Here is a 20,416-nt window from a genome sequence, read left to right as displayed (position 1 = left end):
TAATGGTAATTTTTCTGAATTGAAATGAACAATCCGTGTACGATGAAAGGAAACTTTTTTACTAGATATTGCAAAAAATATGTTAAATCGCGATTGCGTGTAACTGGGTATGAGCGACGATGTGACGAAACACTTAAATACACGAGTACATTGTACAATCGTCGGAAATTGCTGAGCAGGTGTTTCGAGTAATCGAATCGCAAGCTCAATACTTTTTGCGTGAAAAACTCAGCCTAGACTTCGCCGCGATACTTTGAAGCTCTTTCAGTGCTCACCGAGGGCGAGGAATGTTCGAAAAACTTCCCCATACGTATGCGAAAGTGTCTCCTGAGTAAAGTGCATGCCCGCAAGTCTCAGATTCGTCTAGACTCTGGAAGACGCAAGATTACACGTGGTGAACATGAAAGTGAAAACGTCGAAGTATTTAATATTACGTACGGACTCTGCCAATTGTCAAATTAACGTAGATGTGTTTTATAGAGGCATAATAATTTTCACGAATCTTGCAAATTCTTTTTCAACAAATTTCTATTCACCTTTTATACTTCATTCGTTGCTGCTAGTTCTGGATTTTATAACTTTTGATTACTCGTCAAAATTTTAATTATCTTTATAATTTGAAACTTCTCGGTATACTTTTATTTGCACACTTATACCTGAATTTCAAGGTACATCAAAGTTTTTTTTCAAATCGTTCGTGAAATACTTCGCGTAAGGTTTTACTGTATATCGATTGTGAATGAAAAGAATTTTAACTGCAATAATAAATTCAAAAATAAAACCTTCAACTTCACGATTAACAAAATTCAAGCTCTGAAATTTTGAATATTAATACATTTTCATCGAGTTATAAACATAAAGTTTGAATAATGATTAGATACTATATGTATTGTTTCAAGGATACCTGCACATTACTCGAATATTGGTACAAGGTCTGAAATACTTACTGCTCTCCATGGTCGAAATACAAAAGAATCATTCAGTCAATTATCCCACCACAAAATATATTCTCGTTTAGTTACACGCGCGATGCGATAACATTATACAAATACACAGACGTGTCGATCGGTTTATAACGTCCATCAGATAAATGATTTTCTTTCTTTTATGTTTACCAGTATAAAATTGCTGATCATTGTACGCGTATAATATTACACACGGTGTACCCACGTCAACTGATCAATGGTGTGGAACGATGGTTGTTTGCTTTTCATTCTACGAACGCGAATCAGGACGGTACGGAACGCTGCAGAGCGACATGCCTCAACGAGATGTGTATGTACGTTGTACGGCAGGTAAACATATCGGAAATTACAGAGTATTCGCGGATTTTGCAAATCTATAAAGCATCGCTTGAATTAAACAGCCTTCGAATATTCAGCTGGTAAATATTTCACGGTGTTCTTCTCTTCTCCACGTGTAGTTCGTTGAAAACAATCAATCAATTACGGCCAGGCATTTGTTCTGCTTGCCTTCCACTTCAGAAATGAAAATGCAAATAAGTATGGTTTAAAAATATTATATTTTTATTAAATATTCTGTCAATACTAATGTCTAAGAGTAGAGAATCTGATGTACTGTAAAAAGCAGATAGAAAACATTCACCACAATCCATTTTAAACATCAATTGTACGGAGAAACTGCTACTACGAAATTTTATCTAAGAAAACGCTATTCTCACGTGATTTATATGCGAGCAACTTCGTACAGATATTATCCAGATCCGTGTACCCGCTTAGCCTATGCAATATTTTTCCGATCAAAACGTACACAATTGATATAATATACACACCCCAACACGTACGAATTTTGTCAAATTACGTCAATGAAAAATAACGGCTGCATCCGTTCATAACGGGATAAATAATTGTATCTTTTAAAAAGGCAGCTTGAATATCTGAACTATTAATTTACAAATGTTGAACCACATGTGTTCCTGTCGAGCGATTAAAACTGTAAAATTATTGCGTCAACACATCTTGTGCAAATTTGAACGATCAAGTGCATTACACTTCACATTTTTGACTATATTTCTTTACGCACATAAGTGCCTACAGCGAATGAGAGTCATATCTCAACCTAACGTGTTCGAAGCCGGATCTGTAAAAAAAGTGTGCGTCTTGTAGGCTGCCATCTCTGGTTCATCAAGACACTTTTTGGCATTTTCGATATCTCCTTTTATTTCAGCTATAAGATCCTCTGAAACATATGAATGAGGTAGCGCTGTTACGCATTCTAGAAATAGAATCCTTCTAAACTTTATGGGCAAGGTTGTTTAAGGATGAACCATTCGAGGAGAGCGAGGAATGTAAAAAAGGCGATTAGCTAACGAAACAAATCGAATGTATAGTGGAAATTAATAGTCCTCCAGTGATGACTTAGAAAATATTCAACACAACGATGAAACGATCATCAGATTTTTTACTCTGATTGATAAAGTACAACAATGAAGTTAACCTGAAGGTGAAACAATTATACAGATTCTATGATTCGAGGTAAAACTTCAATACAATTTCCTGAAAAAACGTAATCAGCGGGAAGTAAATGGAACATTGATATGGATCTTATCATTAGAGTTGAAACTGTGGAATAATAACAATCCTCACCGATGGAAGTAAAGTCTGCTTCAGGCCTCAAAAACCCGAGTATCACAACCCGCAACTCCAATCCATACAAATCCCCAGGATATTTATGGATTATGTGCGTTTCCTGGCAAAAAACATCTGTTAAAATAGTCACTATTAGAATAATCAAGCTACAAGTTCCCTGAAAATTGTAGGTTTTGCGCACGATATATCTCCCAACGGTAATAACGCTCTTATTACGCTGATTACATCTAAACAAACTGTTTATTTTGTAATCAAAACTCCGTTAAGATTATTGTAAAACTAACCGATGAATTTCCACCTCCGAAATGTAGACAACTTGTTTTCCCTATAATTTTTCAACTGACTTATGTTTACGATTCGTCCTTACTGTTTATACGAAATGCAAATATCAACAAGCAAGAAAAGCTGAACTCGAATGAATAAAGAGCGACTCATTTTTTCATCTAAATACCTAGATAAACGATGTCAGCCAAGTATCTGCGAATGAAGAATCTAGTAAACTACAACGAAAAAAAATTAAGTTTCCAAAAACTGTTGATTATATCAGTCTTGAGATTTTTACAGGGTCAGAGATATGATTGACTATTTTTAGACTGATTCAAAAATTTTGAGAGGATTTCTGGAAGTCTCTTGAAATTTGCAAAGAAAATCTAATATTTCGCTAAGTGAAAAAGAAATGACAATCAATGAGCAATTATTTCCACGCTTCATCAGGTAAAGTCAAATGGCTGGATTATTTCAGCTTGTCCAAATATATAGTGACCTAGCCATTCCAGCGCGCAATAGTATTACATTATATATAAAAAAATTAGCTCAATTACAACTAAGTTTACATGCAGATATATTAACATACTGGCCATAAATCATGAGATTTAAACCAGCTGTTCTCTTCAGATTTTCCAGAACTGAAATTCAATTTGTCACCCAAATCATTTCATAATAATATATACTGCAATTTTATACTTTCACGTCCTATGTGCTTAGATAGCAAACCATACAAATTTACGATGGCCAAGCCATCCCAGAATAATTTAATGTATCTTCTCTTAAAATCTTTGCCGACCTCGAACAAAATTCTTCAATATTTCCTGAACTCGCTCATTCGCTCTAAAAGATTTCCTTCGTGTCTCTTAGTTTTGCAAATTTCCAGCTTGGATGAGAAGCCTGATTACTCGGCATATTCTTTTCAAACAACGAAGAGAAACATCATTCGTTTACATAACTTTACAGTGAAAATATTGTTGAAATATTGTGTAAATAAAAACAAGTGTCAAATGGTTAAATATTTTAGAGAAAAATAAATTTCATGTTACTCGGAGTGACTTTAGTGGAAAGTCAGAGTTTGCCGACGAACCTTAAAGATGTTCAAATCACCTGCCAGTGAATTTTGTTGAAAACTTAAATCAATATCTTACGAATTAGATGACGAACAACGTATTGCAGATAAATAATGAACAGAGCTAAGGCGCAACTTAGGGCGGTTCAATATTGATAGACTGGGATCATGTATAAAACACATGTGTAAATTACATACCATCGACTTCTGAGTATTTTGGAAAAATGGGTTCCACCCTATGCTCATTACCATCTTATGTACATCCCCTCTGTCGACGGATGCCCATCCATAATAAATACCAGTACCGATCTCGGGGGGTAGATTCTGTACAACTTCGGTTGGGAAATTTGCTGTGAAATAAGATAGGTAAATCAGAAGTCGTGCCAGACATGGTGATTAATATCAGCTTCATCTGGTGTGCAACCATTTTTTTTCACATGCAACGGTTCAAATTCACGAAATGTGTATGTATATGCGTACGAATGCGTAAGGAATGCGTAAATACGAACCAGTCGGAATGCCCAGTTCCTTGGATCCGCGTCCAAACCCCTTGACTATCTTTCCGACGGAGAAATGTGGCAGGCCGGTGCTAGACATCTTAGTCCGACTGATGCGACTGCTTTCATCGTACAGTGAGAACGGTAGTTTTATGACTCTTTCCTCCAGTGCCTGACATTTATTATCATTATACGGACCAGCTATTGCGTGTCATTTCGTCACTCGCGCCACGAGCATTTCGCGCGTCTTAGCCCGCCTAACGTAAATAAACGACAAACGTGAAACAATCGCGATGACGACTGCAAGGGCGTACATACATGCGTACGGAATCGATTGTCACATGGTTGGTCACGTGAGCGAAATGCCAAACAATAAAATGATATGCAATTGTAGTATTAAATCAAATACCTCTCGAATGCTCTTTGAAATGAGAGCGCAGAAGTACGCGCAGCATTCAACAAAGAGCCGATCTGTAAGCGATTAAGAAAATACATCGTCACGAATACACAATAGCATTATCAAACAATACTTATTGTGCTTAGCTACGTTTTCAGGTTACGCAAATATCTGACTTCAAGCCACTTCAAGCTCGGCGAACGCCGCGCAACGCCGCGTTGACCCGGCAAACGCGGGCAAACCATTATAAAAAAAGCCCAAGGCTAGCTAGTATATAGAGATCAGTGGTTTGCGGTCTACTTTAGTCAACCGTTGACGAAAGAGTTTGAAGACGGTTAACCCTAGGCAAATTTTCGTGACCGGTAGTCAGCGGGTAAGTCGACTTGGGGCTATGAGAAGCCGTGCTAGCGATCCGATATCTTCTTTATCGGCGGGAGCCGTTTACACGCAATTCCGTAAGCATCGAAAACACGCGGAATCAGAGGTGACGACATTAACGATAACAAACTGAACCGAAAAAGCAATCAGTCAAAGTTCCGCTGGATTCAAAATTTGAATTGGATCTGAACAATCTATCCAATAATTAATTATTTCGTCAATGCCTTCGACTGGGAGCTGCGGAATTTAGTTATAGATGAACAGCTGGTTCTTGATAAGCCCCGAGACAATTTACCTTCGTGACACGTTTTTCATCGGATGAACACGTGTTGGAACGATTATAACGTTGACTGAGGATATATAGTCAACGGTTATAAGAAGCTAAATTCATAGCATTGCAGCTATTCAACAACTGAAGCGATAGAATTAATGTAGAGATTAATTACCTTGGATAACCGACAGCAATCTTTGTAAACAGTATCATGGCTACAGAAAGAAAATCCAATCGAGCTTTTTCCAGGCAGAGTTCAATTAGATGTGAGCTGGGTAACGTTTAAATTCGAATGATTTTGATTGTTCAATTACAACAAAATTTTTGCCGACTCTGCCATGTAACTGTATGTTTGACGTATAGCCTACAGCAATCCGCCGCAACCCAATCGCAGGTCGTTGACGAAAGAACCAAACTTCGTTACAGATTTTCTGCAGTCATGCTCAAACCTCGGCGCTTACCCCCTTCCATACTTCCGTGTAATTCCCTATTAAATTATCTCATTGTTGGAATACTTGGTTCAAAGTATGACAAATCATGTCTAATATCGCGGACTGCATGAGAACAAAATCCCAAAATCGCTTTACACAGAATCAAATAATAACGAATAATTATTTTCGACAGATTACTGGAGGAAAACAAACTTTCGAAATCACTTTGGCAGAACCTATAGATGAGACAGAAGATGCTGGAAAAGTTTCGTTGGAGCTGACAACGGTTAGGTATAATACGTGATTTTGTATAATATGATGATTATTACGCCGTAACTATAATTAACAATCCTCCGTGTCTCGAAGATTTTGCTTCTGTATCTCGAAAGGTTGCGTGTCTAGACACAGATTTTTTCCATGTCTCTAAGAAGCCGTCTTTGAAGTCACGAATACAGACATCTTTTTAATGTTCATCGCAGGCAAAAACCTCAAATGGATGCAACCGTATTCAATTTATTATTCGATCATCAAGTACACTTGGACAATCCGGTAGATCTGCGCAGCAAAGGTAATTTTCTGTTGAAATTCATCGAGTAATTTCATAGATTCATCAATTTTTTTCACAGATTGTCATGTTGACGTATTCATGCTGGAAGCGCTAAACAACAGCATAAAGAAATTTTCCACGTTGACGACTCTGAAGTAATTTTAAAAACGAAGACAATGAATTGACATCTTAACCACACAGTATTTATTGGTATATTCATTATGTTTAAACCTTACAGATTACAAAGATGTCTCATAGATGAATTTGGAATTGCAAAAATAGCACAAATTTTAGCCGAACCCGGTTCCACAATAAAAGATTTGAATTTGGACATGAACTCGAACACGAAACAAAACCATCACCTTCTTTGTGCCACAGGGACTAGGTAAGTCATGAATTGGTTTATCACGAATTAGTTGAGACAGCGAACTGATACACGCTGACTTGAGCTTTGAATAAAAATATTTGGAACCAGAAGTAGATGGTACGACGAAAAAAACAAGGTGAAAAAATTTAAGAAAAGTTGATTTTCAGGCTTCTTTATCTATCACTGAAAATGTGTGAAATAAACGACGACGGAGTGGCGAAAATAGCTTCAAATCTGTCTTATCACGATGAACCATGTACGTCCACATTAATTGTGCTCAACCTTGCAAATAATACTATTTCTCAAATAGGGGCGGAAAAGATTGGTAATATGTTGCGGACAAACAGGTAAAAATACCACTCTTTGTCTACTATGGTGTATTATTTGTCCTTGTAAATCTTTTCTCTTTTCATCATTTTCGATGTCGCTTCTGGTTATAGCCGATAGCCTTCCTTGTAAAATGTCGTTGTTTTGAATGTCTGACGGAAAACGCCTGTCATTTTTTTGACAGGCAATCCGTACTGCATCAGTCTGTTGCCTGTTTTTAGGTTGAACATACACTTTTCCGGTTCTTGTATTTCTCAAATTTTAAAAGGACCATAATTCAAATCAGAAATATTTCACGCATGGCTTTTATCAATATATCGAATGCAGAGAAACAATATCAAAATACAGCGGTCATTGATTTTGTGCACCTCTGCAGAACACGCTTTTGAATTGGAATTTCTATGTTTAACAGATCATTACAAAGTTTGACATTAACTGGAAACAAAATAAACGACGCAGGTGTGAAATGCATACTCGACCAATTGAGCCCGTACGACGTATAGTATAATCGATTCCTAAAATTACATGAGCATCTATGAAGATAATGATTCACCGTACAATTCTAACAAAGATACATGATCTATAATTCAATTGAACGTATCAAGTGACCCAATTTCATAGGTTTACACTGACGCATGCCGAGATAGTGGAGAAGCGACGTAGAAACATTAACCGATTGAAACTCTGCAAGGAAAAAGTAATTCCGTGCATAATTTGATTATGCAAATGCATTAATTGTGGTTCAACGATTCATCTAAATTGATGCGACTGTTGCGATTTTATTTCAGCATTAACTTCATTGTTTTGTAACAGATGGATAATCTCTCCAATCAAACTTTACGAACTGGACCTACAGCCTCTGAAAGCAAAGAGCGGGGACGCGACAGCCGTATTTCAAAAAAACGAAGAGGTTTCGATTGATTTGATATTACGTAGTGTCAGGTGAATTGCTTTTACCTAATTGCGGATATTCGTAATTCTTCTGCGATTATTTTATATTTTAGCATCATCAGGTCAAGTAATTAGTAATTCAAGCGAATCTAGTGTGAACCGATCGACTCCAATCATCGTTCAAGTAACAATCTCATATACGGGCTTGTAATAAATCGTGAGACTTCTAATTGAAGCATTTTAATTTTTAGTCATTCGAGGAACGAGCAGAAGCCATGATTCCAGTTGATACCTATCCTTTGGTGAAAGACCTCATCCCAGTTGACGGAACCCTTATATGCCCTGGAAATTTTAGGCTTCAGCACTTGAACCTGAGCTGTAATTACACCTATACATTGTAACATTTCACGTTGATAATCACGTATCAAAGTTGTTAAGTGCTAATGAGTATGAACGGTCAAGTAATTTAATCCTTTCAGGGCTGTGAATTGAATTAATTTCGAAGGAAGCATGATAGATTTTCTATGAAAACGTTTTATGTATATCGGAACCTTTTGAACATCGTATTTGATCTATTCGTCGATTCACTCTATTAATCTGACAACCTTGACTTTGATTAACATGCCATTACGGTATTTCCACAGTCAACCAAATCACTGAGAAGACACTACAGCGTATAATTGATTGCATTCAAAAGCAACAATCTAAGTCGAACAGCGCCGACATTACGGAAGGGTTATGTCATGTAAACGTAGAAGTAAGTTATCTGTACTTGGCGCATGATAATGTCTGCACATACTTCTGAAGCACAATCAACTTGATCCTAATTACATGAAAATCAATTCTTACAGCATAATAATTTCGATGTATCTTGCGATCTCGCAAAACAGTTAAGCGCAACAATGGATCAACTTTGACAAAATTGAAATTCATAATTGCCACCGCAGTTGGTTGTCACAGCAGTTCGTTTTGGCGCAATTGTAGTTACATCATAGTCTTACATCTCTGTATTACATTCTATCAATAAAATGTATGATAAGTGCATAATCGTGTCGATGCCCACCGATTAAGTTCCACCCAAAACTCAATATCATCTATGTGCAGTTTCGAATTTTGAAAGCGGTCGAAATCCCCAAGATGCACCGCGAGCCGTTCGATTCGTTCACGTGACAGCAATTGACATACGAAAGAATAAATATGGCGTCGGTGGCAAAAGGTGTGATGATCATGTGACAAGTAGTACGATTAATTACAAAGTTTCAAACAGTTTGTCAGGATTTTCCAAGACTAATTTATATTTCACATTTCATATACTTGCCCTCCTTATCACCCCGTGTCTTCCTCAGACGCTGGTGAAATTTGGAGCCGACTGTTTGACCATCGACCGTTCGTCCAGGGCGAGATCAACTTTTTCGTTCGGGAGTTTGAGGTGTGTTCGTTGTTTTACTTGGGGTTTTTCCTTGATAAGATTCTATTCTCAGGACAAGTCGTATTTTCACTGACTTATCGATTTTTCAAGGAAAAACGAGGGGACAGAGAAGTGGAGCGGCTGTTCAAAATCCTAGAGTACTCGACTGAGCTTGGACAGAGTCAATTTGACCGTACGGAACAGCTCGGCGATTGCCACTTGCCTAGCCTCAAAGCCAATTTGGATGTAGCGCTTAGCATGTGCCAACGAGTCCTTGAAAAAGAGGACAAAACAGACCACGTACGAACCAATTTTTTCTCAAGGATCCCCGCAAGATCCAGAATGAGCATTCTATAACCAATCATCGCCATAGACAAACGAGATTTTCATTAATTGCTATTTGATTATTAGCTGAAGGAAACGCTTATATCTTTAAATTCCACTATATTGCTTGTAGGAAAATAAACTTCAAGTGAACCGAGAGGCCAGAAAAGCCCAGTGGCTAAAGTTCATCAATGACATGAGCGACAAGTGCGAGAAAGTGGACAAAACTTTTGAGGAAAAAGAAGAAGAGCTGAGAGAATTTTACACCGACTTGGAAGAAAAGTTGCACATTTCTCCTTAGTGTTTTTTTAATCAATCCTTCGTTCGTTTCTATTCCCTTGTATTCCTGCCTTCTGTAACACTCAGATATTGAACTGTGATAAAGAAAAGATAAACTTCATTCCAACCCAGATAAATATTTGAAAATCCTGTTATTGTTCTACACACACACACACATATATATATATATATATATATATATATATCTTTTCCCACTTCCAACCCCATTTTGCCCTGATTTCTAAAACAAGAAGTCACAATGCCTGTAGGACCGATTAAAAATCCTCTGATAACAATCAAACCTGGTGCTGCTTTGATAGAGTTCATAGTGAAAAAAGTAACTGATGTAGAAAAAGCACCAGATGGCATAACTACGCTAAAAAATTCAACTAAGAAACAGCGGTCAAATGTTGTGCTGAGACTAGATGATGTCAGATGGCTGAACAATTATCTGATAGAGTGGAGAAAAACATCTGACGAAAAATTCTACATCCACGAATTTTTGGAAAATTCTGAAATCATTCTCCCAGCGCCAGAAGTGACCCCTAGAAATCCCGAGCTCGAGGCTAGAATTCAGAAATTGATACTTCAACAAAATAGTCGGGATTATCGAGCTATGACTAAGAACATTGACTCAGTAAGGAAAAATTTTCCTGAGGATACAATCGCCTACCAAAGTGAGGAAAATGTCTTAACTTTTCTTCTAGATTTATCTGAATATCTCTCATTTCAGTGTGGACTATTTTTTCAATGCTTATTCACTGATACATTTTGTTTCAGTGAAAGAAATGAATAGGCATCTCATCGCTGTTGCCCAGTTCATCTTTTCCGTACTTGCTGGATTTATGTTTGGCTTTATTGGCATAGAATTAATTATTGGTAATTTGGACTTTGGATTTAGATTGTTACTGGGTATAATTTTTGCTCTGATCATTGCACTAGCTGAGATATATTTCTTGGCTAAAAAACTTAATGAAGAAGACTACATCATCACAACGGATGCTCTACCAACAAAAAAACTTCATCAAGAATAATATTAGAAATTGTAGAAACTTTTGTTCCTTTTAGCGATTTACAGTGTTACCCATATGGTTTAAACACCTTAATTCTTTTATTTTTTTTTATCCGTTCACATTTATTTACCTAAGTTGATGGATAATAATTAATAATACGAGGTAGGATAATAAAAGTGACATAATTTATTACTTTTTCCTTCATTGAAGTTTAACCTAATGTGTTTTTATTATTCCTTACGATAAGATGTTCGTAATGTAGTTCTGCCATAACAGTGCAGTAACAACTTAATAATAAATTCCAAATAATCCAACGATACAACTTGTGCAATTATTGAATAAAGATAAATAGCTAGTTTTGTAAAAATTTTTAACACCAAGCCAACGTGTTAAGAGAACAAAATTTTCGGTATTGTATACGTAACTATTTAATAATTAAAAATAAGTTATACAATAATTTAAATTCAAGCAAACAATATGGTTTAAGTAGATACAGACTGTTTGGAAAATTACTTGAGCTAAATAGCTCAATAGAATAGAAATCTGCACAGGAATATTTGACTTGAAGAAAATTCAATGTGCCCTGAATCTAACTGTGATAATCCTAGTTGTAAACCATATCCTTTCCTTTGTGCATTATATATATTTAGGGAAAATTTCATTTCTCTGCGTAAATATAGTTGAATTTCAGCTGTCTCAGATTCTGCTCCAGATAATCGTGTCTAAACCTAACTTAATGATTATTCAATCTTAGAGCTAACTTTTTAAACTTCTAACCCTCATTTGAATCTTCTTCACTGTTGCTCAATTGATTTTGTCCATTCTCCTTTTTGCTGGCATCTTTATTAACAGACTCGTCGCTCGAACTACTGGAAACATTGGCATCCCCGTTACCATTTCTTTTCTTATCTCCGTCGTCGTGTGAAGAAGTACTATCCGATTCACTGTCACTGTCAGAGTCAGATGAACTTTCAGATGAGCTGCTGTCAGATGACACTGGATTTTTTTTAGCCATCATCTCCTTGAATTCCCTCACTGTAATTTTCCGTGGTACTATTTCCCGAAGGAATTCGAGTGTTTCGCTTGTTTGTACAACCTCAGCCAAGTTCTTGTAGTCCAAACTACCACTCTTGTTTCCTTGACGGTGGGCCTCAACCGTCAAATGGTGAATAAATAGTTCCTGTAAATGAAAGGAAAAACAATAATTTTATATAAGTATTTCGGAGTTCTCACCCATTTGAAATTCCCGCGGTATTAAAGAAAAAAAAGGCATCTGCCGGTTGCCTAGCCACTTGGCGCGGTACTTGAGAGTTGTGGGCTTCGTTAATCGAATAGAGCATATTGTCGTACCGTTGCTTTGGCAACAAGGAATAAACAGTCCTGTCCGACGGTCTCAACGTATGGAGAACTTTTCATTATTGTTTTCACTCGGGATAGGGGTAAATGCAGATCTTTCGGCTTGTGCGGTGAGGCTTGGGACGCCATTGCTTCAAATTCACTTCTGCAGTCAGCTGCTAGTGACGTAACGCCCGACTAGAGTGTGTGCATGTACGTGGTTATAATTCTAGATACCACAGTTGATCGCAGAATGTCGACGATTCACGAATACCGAGGGAAATTCTCTAGAAAAACTTCCAAAAATCAAATAAACTATCACTTCACACAACATCAGCGAAGTAAATAAAACAATTTTGTTCAAAATTGACGCAAACTCTGTAGCCTACTTCAAATCTCTGCCAGGAATGACGCCGCGATCAAATTGACTTTGTCACCACCTGGCGTGTGAAAAAACTACTTTTTCAGTGGTAGATCAAATTGTTTGATAATTAATACCAGTTATTACTGTCGTTATTTGTTCGGTAATATTTCTTACAATTCGATGCAAGATTTTCAACTCACACTCCATCCGCGTCTCATATCTGAAGGCTGAAATTCTTGTCTGATACAGTGTCAGGCGAATTGCCTTCAGACTTTAAACGGCTGGTGACGCGTGCATGTATTACCAACATTGCCACAATCAACTGTCAATGACCGTCAATAGAATCAGCTGTTCGAGAGTCTCCTTAACGCGCTCGTTAAATAATTGAATGAATCGGACAGGAATTATCTTAACAAAAAGACAAAACGAAAGATAGATGTTAGATTCAATATGGCGACAAGTTTTCGATCTGACAGAAGAAAAATTGCACACCACGGATGCATACAAAGCGCCTTGTTGGTTGGAGTTTAAAAATGATTCAGTTCAAAGAATAATGTGAGATAGCATCGCACGCCTCGAGCATCTTTCCGCTCGACTAAGTAAACTACGTTACAGAGGATCCAACGTTCGATATACTGTTAACCTAGCACCATTTCGCCGTTGTTGTCCTTCACCGTCAACATCAGACAAGGTGAGATATTCATAGTTAAGACTGGGAAAACAAAGGCTTGTTTTTTTCCGCATGTGATTTGTTTCCCGATACAACGATAAAGCGAAACCACTCCGTCTTCCACTTTCTGCAGCCTCTGCAGCCACCCAATTCCATTACTATGTACCGGGCGCGGCTCTTTCCACGGGAATTGTGAACTTACAAATTCGAAATTAGAGGTTATGTTTTTTTTGAAACGTCACTCAAAATATCGTAAATACTACGCGCTGTTTAAAATGTTTGGTTAAAAAATTATCCTCTCATAAAATGCGTAATCTTACTGGAAACACATCGTCTCAGCTTCTTCGCTAAACTGTGGAGACCGTTTCTCTCTTATGGGTAAGAATAAAGCCTACGATGATCGATGACGAACGGAGAATTAGAGCAGCTGCCGAGGCGCTGTTGAACAGATCACTACAATCCCAAAGAAGCTCTTTCACCCAGCACAGCATCAACCGAGCATCTGATGTAGTGCTTAGTGAAGATCTCATCGCAGGGACCAGACACCAGGGAAGAATGTCCAATGTCAGGAGGTTCTTTTGCCTATTCATCACGTTTGACGTATTATTCACTTGCCTCATGTGGCTCATTTGCACAATGGTAAGTTTCAAGAAACTCTGATCGCATGATCGAGCGAACAGACTGTCAAAATTACTTGTCTAATCTAATCAATTCTCAGAAACTTACCTATTAATACTCGAATGTTTTCCATTTATTCCAGTTTAGTGGAGACAACATAAAAAACGCATTTGTGAATCAAGTTATTCACTACAACATCAAGACTTCTCTATTTGATCTAGTGGTAGGTATTTGACATGATTTTGCTGTACTATTTTTTCAGAATATACCTGTAACTAGGTCTAGTTCTGCATGTTCATTTATTTTTTAAAATGATGGAGCTACATATGTGATAATTTGTTCTCTTTCTTTGTTTTTTCTTTTACAGATGGCTGCTGTCTCTAGGTTCACTGTCTTGCTTCTATTTTATGGACTTTTGTACATTAACCATTGGATAATCATAGCTGTAAGTGATTTGATTCAATATGATATACGGTATGCCAAAAATTAATGTTACATACGTTTAAATAAAAACGAAAATAAAGAAGTCATTGAAGAACTGATGTATCTAGAATAAATTTTTCAATGGTAGATCATTGCAGCAGTTTGCTCGATTTCTATTTCCTTGTTTAGTGCAATTTAGCAAATGTCACTAGTTCTAAAGTTGTTCACCTTAAACCACAAATTAGTAAAATAAAAAGTACGAATTAATTTTTTTATCCGATCATACTCCAGGACGCTGATCTGCTGTCATCATAGAATTTCTCAATTATTATATTTATGTAAAAAAAAAAAATATCACTACCTCAATCATATTCTCTTTTATAATATACGTTTACATATGTATTCGAACTTAAAATTGGATGTGAGAAATACTACACTACTTATTTTCCCTGTAGCTGTCAACCGCAACAACGTGCGCTTTTCTCATCGCCAAAGTATTTTTTTTTGACGTAAGTGAAATTAATGTTTCAATTTAGAAATAATAAAAGTATGATGTATAGTGCTAGATTCCTTGCCAATCTAAATTTTTTTTTGTTCAGTCTCATGACTTGCTGGTAACTAAATTAAAATGTAGAATAATTCCTTTAAGAATTCGATGTATATCGTTATTTATTGTTGATGATATTTAGTGTTGGCAATTATTTTAGTGGTCTGCGAGTAACCTGTCCGTATTTGTGGTGCTGCTCATTCTCTCATCATTTGTGCTGGCATGGAGCGAAGCTTGGTTCTTCGACTTTCGGGTAATCCCTCAAGAAACGCAGGCTAGAGATTGGCTTATAGGTGAGTTACAAATTCTCGAATTCTTTTACTTTCCAAAAGTTATTGCATTGGACAAAAGTGACTGTACAATTAATTAACGAGCTCTTGGTCCATGCGATATAAATCTTGTAAGTGCTCTTTTCAACCTGATAGTACAAAGAACCGTAATTTCCGAAAAAAAATATTTTCAACCAGGTTCTGCAGGATCAGAAAGAGCACCGCTTCTGCAACAATTTTTGTCTGGCCCACTTTCTCACTACACAGAAAGCGTTGGTAATTTTTATTCTCCAATGGAGACGCCAGAGCATTCAGATGACGATGAAGATGGGAGAGGCACATTAGCTGCAGGGAGAACAATATCGTCAGACCATTTCATCCGACCAATACTGCCCAAATTAACCCCGGAAAAGGTTGGTAGAAACTTCAGTATATCAACGTTACACCATTTTATCAATTGGTCCTTGTTCTGGTGTTGAGATAACTCCCATCGAAAAATTTGTGCAAAGCAAGCTAATAGAGAATATCAGTAATCGTAATAATAAATCACACATAACACCAGAGTCTCTTAATCTGGATCTGCTCCAGCCGGGACAATTTGTCTGCAAAAGTAGGCATTGTCGTCATATCCCTCCCCACTTCTTCATTTACTTATTGGTCCACGACGCGTCTGGGGGTTCTGACTAATGCCATGGTGGTAACAGGGCCTTGCGAGTATTTGGATTAGCTTAGAAGTTTCACTTGCATTATTGCTGAGTACGGTGAACAAGTGAAAGCATATAGCCTATCAGACACACTTAGTTTTCGTGTTAAGAACTTGTTTTCCGATCTAAAATATTTTTGTAACTTAATACGAAAATTCTAGAAAAAGCTTGCGTGTGTACAATCAATGCATATCTGTGCAAAAAAAGTTCAGAGTAAAGATTAGTGAATGACTATTTATTACAAAAAAAGAGCCAATTATATAGGTTTTTTGTTTATTGAGATTGAAGTATAACACTGGTCAACCAAAAAAATTTATTTTTTGAGTTTATATTTAAATACACGAATTTTGATTCTATACATTGAATAATAACCAAAATCTTGATTTATTGTTTATAAAGTTTGCTTTTGTTTTTTTTTTACGTTGATTATAATATGGGTGCCTATTCAGAAGAACAAGGAGAACGTTTTCACTAAGATGCGATGGACTTTGCACTTTGATAATTATCAGGGGCAGTATAATAAGAGCAGGATAGAGGATTACGTTTAGGGTTTGTTACGAAAAAGTTCACATAAACATAAAAAAAGTACAATCGTACATTGTTATTTACAATAAATGTTTTAGCAAATAGGTAACTTTTGTTAAAATCCGAAATATTGTACTGGTTTCTACAAAAGCAAACTTTATCTAATAAAACAATTTTTTCGTTTATTAGTTAAATAGGAGTTTAAAAAATGAATCTCTAAGATTAGCTATATTCCAGTGATCATGACATATTTGTATTGAAAATATTTCTTGTCAGTTCGCTTTGAAGCCAGATCAATTCCGTGGATTCTGAAAATATAATTTTTTCTTTTTAGTTATCAGTTTAAAGCATCTCATTAACGATCGTCACATGACCTTGGTTCAGTGTAACCGATGACAGTATATGTGCATGTGAAACAGGTGCTACAAAGCAACGTGAAAAAATATTAAAGTGTAATTGACAGTGTATTATATTGAGAGTTAGTCCGTTACAAGCGTATCTATAGTTTTGATCATCGTCAAGCTGTTACCAACAGTTGTGCTCGCTACATACAGCATGAAGCTTCTGAAAGGCTTCTTCTTTGGTGATCGAAATCATAAAATGTTGGAACATAGCGATCACAAAAAAGAAAAGTACAAGGATAAGGATGACATAGATAATGCCAGCCATAATAAAGTAAGTTAGGAAGGATGAATTCTAAGAAGATGTATGGTTGATGTCATCTTGTCAGCATTTTTCTTTCTTGTGTTTTGATCATGAAAGGCAGGGCAAAAAAATTGATTACATTACTTTTACTTGCGGTGTTACACTTCTACCGTTAATACAGAGGATAATAATTTTGCCTTGCAAGTATTTCTTGAAATTCTTTACAAACCATTCACTCGTCTAAGTTTGAACAATGGAGCAAAGACTGATTCATAGACAGCTGTGATCTCTGCTCCATTTAATCGCTTTTATTGTGCACCTTAGGTATCTGTTGAATTACTCCTTTTAGGGGCATGACATTTTGTTAGTCATCATCTGTTAGCAAATGTAGAAATTGATATTCACGTATTATGTATTACAATTACTAGGAAGGCACAAAAACACTTTGTTCAATATCTCAATTACCCTGCTATTTCAGCGTTGTTTATTCTTATCAAGTGCATCATAAATGACTGTCAAAATGATCCCCGACCAGTAGTATGAAAGGAGATTCAAAAGCATTGAAATTTTTTATTTTTCTTTTCTCAAAAGTGGTATTTAGTTATACAAAATTTCCAAATGTAAATCTTGCATGGGAGTTACATTGCGGTTGAATAGACGAACAATACATAATAAAAATGATGTCGCAGTTAGTCTAAACAAGATTTAGTACATTTTTTCAATACCAAATTAGTTACGTTTTCTTCATACTGCTTATTTTCTTACCTTAAGATTGAAGAATACCAAAAAATTGGAGCCGAGATAATAGATCGGTCATGGGAACTACTTAGCAGTCCTGATTGGGTTATAGAACAAGAAACTGCTGACGGGGACACAATATCGTCGATGCATCTTCCCAAACCTGATGGAAAAATAATGAAGATCACCGTAAGTTCTTCTTCCAACATTTAAGAACATGGGAATTTTATAATTCACACTAAAGTTCTTTTTTCAACTTTTAGGGAATAATTGACATCTCGGCGCATGAGCTGCTGCAAGAATTATTCGAAAATATTGAAAACACTCCAACGTGGAATAAGCACTTGGCAGAGTCAAAAAAGATACAAGTGAGTTGGTTGGTTTTCTTCCCTAAGCTCTCATGTATATCAATTTTCATTCTACTGTTGCTCTCTTGTTTAAGTGAATTCGAAGAAATGCTTTGAATCTTTATTTATCAAACAGATGATAGACGAGCAGACCGACATAATATATCAGGTGACAATGCCGCATGGCGGCGGAATCGTGGGAGCGAGAGATTTTGTAGTTTTAAGATGTTACGGAGAACGAAATTCGTGTCTTATTAGTGCCGGGGTTTCTATACCATTTCCTCACATTCCACCCCGTAAGAATTTCACGCGGTGAGTATATGTACCACATTGAGTTACGCAAAAATCTGATATCACATAATTTTTTATTTCAAATGTAACTGAAATTGTTTAATCAGGGGCGAGAATGGTGTTGGGTGCTGGGCAATGGAGCCTTTGGAGGGTGAGGAAAACTTGCGTTGCAAATTCACGTGGTTGTTGAACACAAACTTGAAAGGGTGGCTGCCAAAACGAGTAATTGATGCCTCTCTTTCCACTGTCATCGTAGATTTTATGCAGTTTTTACGTGAGCACGTACGCCAGATGAAAGACTGAAGATTATCATATGGGTTATGAAGCTAATGATAAATCGATTCCTTTGAATAGCTAATATTCATCGCGATCTATTTATCGCCCTCATTTTGATTCGTTATTATGCATGAACTCTGTATGTATGACAAGTCTATGCGGTACATATCATGGGGTATAAATTGACCTTCGGTGAAAAAAAAGGAAAGGTCAACAAACAGAGAAACAGCTTGATACCATGACGTGGGTGTTTGACGTTTCATAGTTATTAATTTTTGTTTACTTTTTTCTAATCATTTGCAGATTACTGATTTTATATTCAAAATATAAGGAAATACGTCATACCTATACCTATAGTTTACCATTATGATAATACAACGTCTTAAAGAGTTTTTAGGCAGGTAAAGTATTTTTAGTTGTATAGTCTCAAAATGGTTTCAATGCAGTAAAAAAGCATAATGGGTTATATATTTGTAGTATTTTATAATTACTCGTGTACACATTATCGTTTATCTTTCAAATTTCAATGCAAGTTAGGTATTTTCGAACTTGATCTTCAAAGTTTACTTTAGGCCAGGCTCTGATACCTATATATTGATCACAACATCTGTCACATTGATCAATTTCTAATATTTCCACTTGAAATTTCATACTGGTCAAACGATCGCCTATAATTCAGAAGAGAACCAACGTTATAATAGTGAAAAAAGAATGACCGAAACTTTACTTGTCTAACACTCCTTCACACTTTGCGGCGTGATTTTTTCGCACAAATCCTGCAATATCAGTCAATTGGCGAAAAATATCGGCAAATTGTGCCATGAGAAATGGCATTTCTTTTGATTTTGTATCATCACTAGGTACAGAATAATTTTTAAACTTAATCTGTTTAGGAAGACATTGACTCATAGACATAATAATGATAAAAATTTGTGATGTTGTGAATATTTGCTACATTAACATCTTAAAAGTGAGGTCAAGACACGTCTGAACAGTGATTATATATTAATTCAGCAATCAAAGGGTTAAAAGAGTCTGATGTACGTATAATAATTGTTGATGAATTCATACTGCGGACGTATTGCTGTACAATAACTGCATTCCAAGGTAACTGCTTGACCTGTACCTTCATAATATCTGGCTGAGAAAAAGACAAATTGCATAAACTTGGAAATGAAATTAAAAAACATTTGTTAGAAAATTTTCGTGGCGTTCTCACAAGCGCAGATATGACATTTTCTATCTGAGACATATTTTATTTTATGATTTTCTTTAAAGCATACCTAAAACACATTCATACATCGGCTAGCTGCGTATTAGTGAATCTGGTTATTTACATTCACAGCAGCAGCTGAAATGCCAGCTTCCATTAACGCACCAGGTTCTCTGATTCCAGAACTAACTAAACATATAGTTAAATGGATGAATACATTATCATCTACGCATAATATTTGCAGCTTCTTAAACGACCAAAATATTTTCTTTAGTCACTTTAGCATTCATTTGTATTTTCATGTTCGATCAAGCGCTTTTATGTCTGATTCTCACTTCTCTTTGATCTATGAATCTTTGCAACGTTTTCAACAAAC

The 20,416-nt window shown here is 36.3% G+C and overlaps 6 protein-coding genes across 9 annotated transcripts; 4 read left to right on the top strand and 2 right to left on the bottom strand.

The window, feature by feature from the left end:
- Positions 1-1,803: 1,803 nt before the first annotated feature.
- Positions 1,804-5,052, bottom strand: LOC124211039 (putative riboflavin kinase). Of its 3 annotated transcripts, none has more exons than XM_069133239.1 (6): positions 4,990-5,052; positions 4,852-4,913; positions 4,455-4,699; positions 4,144-4,295; positions 2,607-2,709; positions 1,804-2,199 (listed from the first exon to the last, which is right to left on the bottom strand). In XM_069133239.1, the coding sequence occupies exons 3-6, from the start codon at positions 4,540-4,542 to the stop codon at positions 2,075-2,077; spliced, it is 468 nt and encodes a 155-aa protein (XP_068989340.1). In that variant the 5' UTR covers positions 4,543-4,699; positions 4,852-4,913; positions 4,990-5,052; the 3' UTR covers positions 1,804-2,074. The 3 variants fall into 3 exon arrangements, with proteins under 3 accessions (XP_068989340.1, XP_046465631.1, XP_046465629.1); XM_046609675.2 differs by having other exon boundaries at positions 4,455-4,564; positions 4,990-5,039; XM_046609673.2 differs by having other exon boundaries at positions 4,455-4,564; positions 4,852-5,049.
- A 35-nt stretch (positions 5,053-5,087) lies between these two features.
- LOC124211037 (leucine-rich repeat-containing protein 71-like) lies at positions 5,088-8,522 on the top strand. The gene is made up of 10 exons (XM_069133238.1): positions 5,088-5,212; positions 6,113-6,210; positions 6,399-6,487; positions 6,546-6,621; positions 6,705-6,851; positions 7,001-7,180; positions 7,573-7,650; positions 7,782-7,857; positions 7,974-8,102; positions 8,303-8,522. Exons 3-9 carry the CDS (start codon positions 6,412-6,414, stop codon positions 8,079-8,081), a joined length of 741 nt encoding a protein of 246 aa, XP_068989339.1. The 5' UTR covers positions 5,088-5,212; positions 6,113-6,210; positions 6,399-6,411; the 3' UTR covers positions 8,082-8,102; positions 8,303-8,522.
- A 675-nt stretch (positions 8,523-9,197) lies between these two features.
- Muted (biogenesis of lysosome-related organelles complex 1 subunit 5) lies at positions 9,198-10,183 on the top strand. Its single transcript, XM_046609677.2, has 4 exons — positions 9,198-9,267; positions 9,398-9,480; positions 9,571-9,759; positions 9,917-10,183. The coding sequence occupies exons 1-4, from the start codon at positions 9,249-9,251 to the stop codon at positions 10,082-10,084; spliced, it is 459 nt and encodes a 152-aa protein (XP_046465633.1). The 5' UTR covers positions 9,198-9,248; the 3' UTR covers positions 10,085-10,183.
- A 131-nt stretch (positions 10,184-10,314) lies between these two features.
- On the top strand, positions 10,315-11,389 carry LOC124211038 (transmembrane protein 199). Its single transcript, XM_046609672.2, has 2 exons — positions 10,315-10,739; positions 10,843-11,389. Exons 1-2 carry the CDS (start codon positions 10,322-10,324, stop codon positions 11,094-11,096), a joined length of 672 nt encoding a protein of 223 aa, XP_046465628.1. The 5' UTR covers positions 10,315-10,321; the 3' UTR covers positions 11,097-11,389.
- Chrac-16 (chromatin accessibility complex protein 1) lies at positions 10,996-12,862 on the bottom strand. The gene is made up of 2 exons (XM_046609676.2): positions 12,426-12,862; positions 10,996-12,255 (listed from the first exon to the last, which is right to left on the bottom strand). Exons 1-2 carry the CDS (start codon positions 12,558-12,560, stop codon positions 11,848-11,850), a joined length of 543 nt encoding a protein of 180 aa, XP_046465632.1. The 5' UTR covers positions 12,561-12,862; the 3' UTR covers positions 10,996-11,847.
- On the top strand, positions 12,749-20,051 carry Start1 (Steroidogenic acute regulatory protein-like). 2 transcript variants are annotated; one of them, XM_046609669.2, is made up of 11 exons: positions 12,749-13,465; positions 13,828-14,083; positions 14,205-14,285; positions 14,430-14,507; positions 14,941-14,994; positions 15,193-15,325; positions 15,500-15,714; positions 17,947-18,102; positions 18,177-18,281; positions 18,397-18,572; positions 18,659-20,051. In XM_046609669.2, the coding sequence occupies exons 2-11, from the start codon at positions 13,841-13,843 to the stop codon at positions 18,852-18,854; spliced, it is 1,437 nt and encodes a 478-aa protein (XP_046465625.1). In that variant the 5' UTR covers positions 12,749-13,465; positions 13,828-13,840; the 3' UTR covers positions 18,855-20,051. The 2 variants fall into 2 exon arrangements, with proteins under 2 accessions (XP_046465625.1, XP_046465624.1); XM_046609668.2 differs by having other exon boundaries at positions 13,784-14,083.
- The last annotated feature ends 365 nt before the right edge of the window (positions 20,052-20,416 follow it).

The sequence above is a fragment of the Neodiprion pinetum genome, chromosome 2 (assembly GCF_021155775.2).
Source record: "Neodiprion pinetum isolate iyNeoPine1 chromosome 2, iyNeoPine1.2, whole genome shotgun sequence".
NCBI classification, from domain to species: domain Eukaryota; kingdom Metazoa; phylum Arthropoda; class Insecta; order Hymenoptera; family Diprionidae; genus Neodiprion; species Neodiprion pinetum.
The sequence above is the reverse complement of the archived record's forward strand: the minus strand, read 5'-3'. Positions and strand labels throughout refer to the sequence as shown.

What these genes read in the sequence shown, in the direction of transcription:
- LOC124211039 (XM_046609673.2), bottom strand. Translation starts at nt 4,937, where the DNA reads ATGTATTTTCTTAATCGCTTACAGATCGGCTCTTTGTTGAATGCTGCG. An exon ending in TTTCAAAGAGCATTCGAGAG is followed by an intron (nt 4,565 to 4,851) that starts GTATTTGATTTA and finishes GTACGATGAAAG; the next exon opens with CAGTCGCATCAGTCGGACTA. An exon ending in AGCAGACTTTACTTCCATCG is followed by an intron (nt 2,200 to 2,606) that starts GTGAGGATTGTT and finishes CATATGTTTCAG; the next exon opens with AGGATCTTATAGCTGAAATA.
- LOC124211037 (XM_069133238.1), top strand. Translation starts at nt 6,412, where the DNA reads ATGGATGCAACCGTATTCAATTTATTATTCGATCATCAAGTACACTTG. An exon ending in GGTAGATCTGCGCAGCAAAG is followed by an intron (nt 6,488 to 6,545) that starts GTAATTTTCTGT and finishes TTTTTTTCACAG; the next exon opens with ATTGTCATGTTGACGTATTC. An exon ending in AATATGTTGCGGACAAACAG is followed by an intron (nt 7,181 to 7,572) that starts GTAAAAATACCA and finishes TATGTTTAACAG; the next exon opens with ATCATTACAAAGTTTGACAT.
- Muted (XM_046609677.2), top strand. An exon ending in TTTTCGTTCGGGAGTTTGAG is followed by an intron (nt 9,481 to 9,570) that starts GTGTGTTCGTTG and finishes CGATTTTTCAAG; the next exon opens with GAAAAACGAGGGGACAGAGA. An exon ending in AAGAGGACAAAACAGACCAC is followed by an intron (nt 9,760 to 9,916) that starts GTACGAACCAAT and finishes TATTGCTTGTAG; the next exon opens with GAAAATAAACTTCAAGTGAA.
- LOC124211038 (XM_046609672.2), top strand. Translation starts at nt 10,322, where the DNA reads ATGCCTGTAGGACCGATTAAAAATCCTCTGATAACAATCAAACCTGGT. An exon ending in GGATACAATCGCCTACCAAA is followed by an intron (nt 10,740 to 10,842) that starts GTGAGGAAAATG and finishes ATTTTGTTTCAG; the next exon opens with TGAAAGAAATGAATAGGCAT.
- Chrac-16 (XM_046609676.2), bottom strand. Translation starts at nt 12,560, where the DNA reads ATGGCGTCCCAAGCCTCACCGCACAAGCCGAAAGATCTGCATTTACCC. An exon ending in TCCTTGTTGCCAAAGCAACG is followed by an intron (nt 12,256 to 12,425) that starts GTACGACAATAT and finishes TTTCATTTACAG; the next exon opens with GAACTATTTATTCACCATTT.
- Start1 (XM_046609669.2), top strand. Translation starts at nt 13,841, where the DNA reads ATGATCGATGACGAACGGAGAATTAGAGCAGCTGCCGAGGCGCTGTTG. An exon ending in GGCTAGAGATTGGCTTATAG is followed by an intron (nt 15,326 to 15,499) that starts GTGAGTTACAAA and finishes ATTTTCAACCAG; the next exon opens with GTTCTGCAGGATCAGAAAGA. An exon ending in CCCCGTAAGAATTTCACGCG is followed by an intron (nt 18,573 to 18,658) that starts GTGAGTATATGT and finishes TTGTTTAATCAG; the next exon opens with GGGCGAGAATGGTGTTGGGT.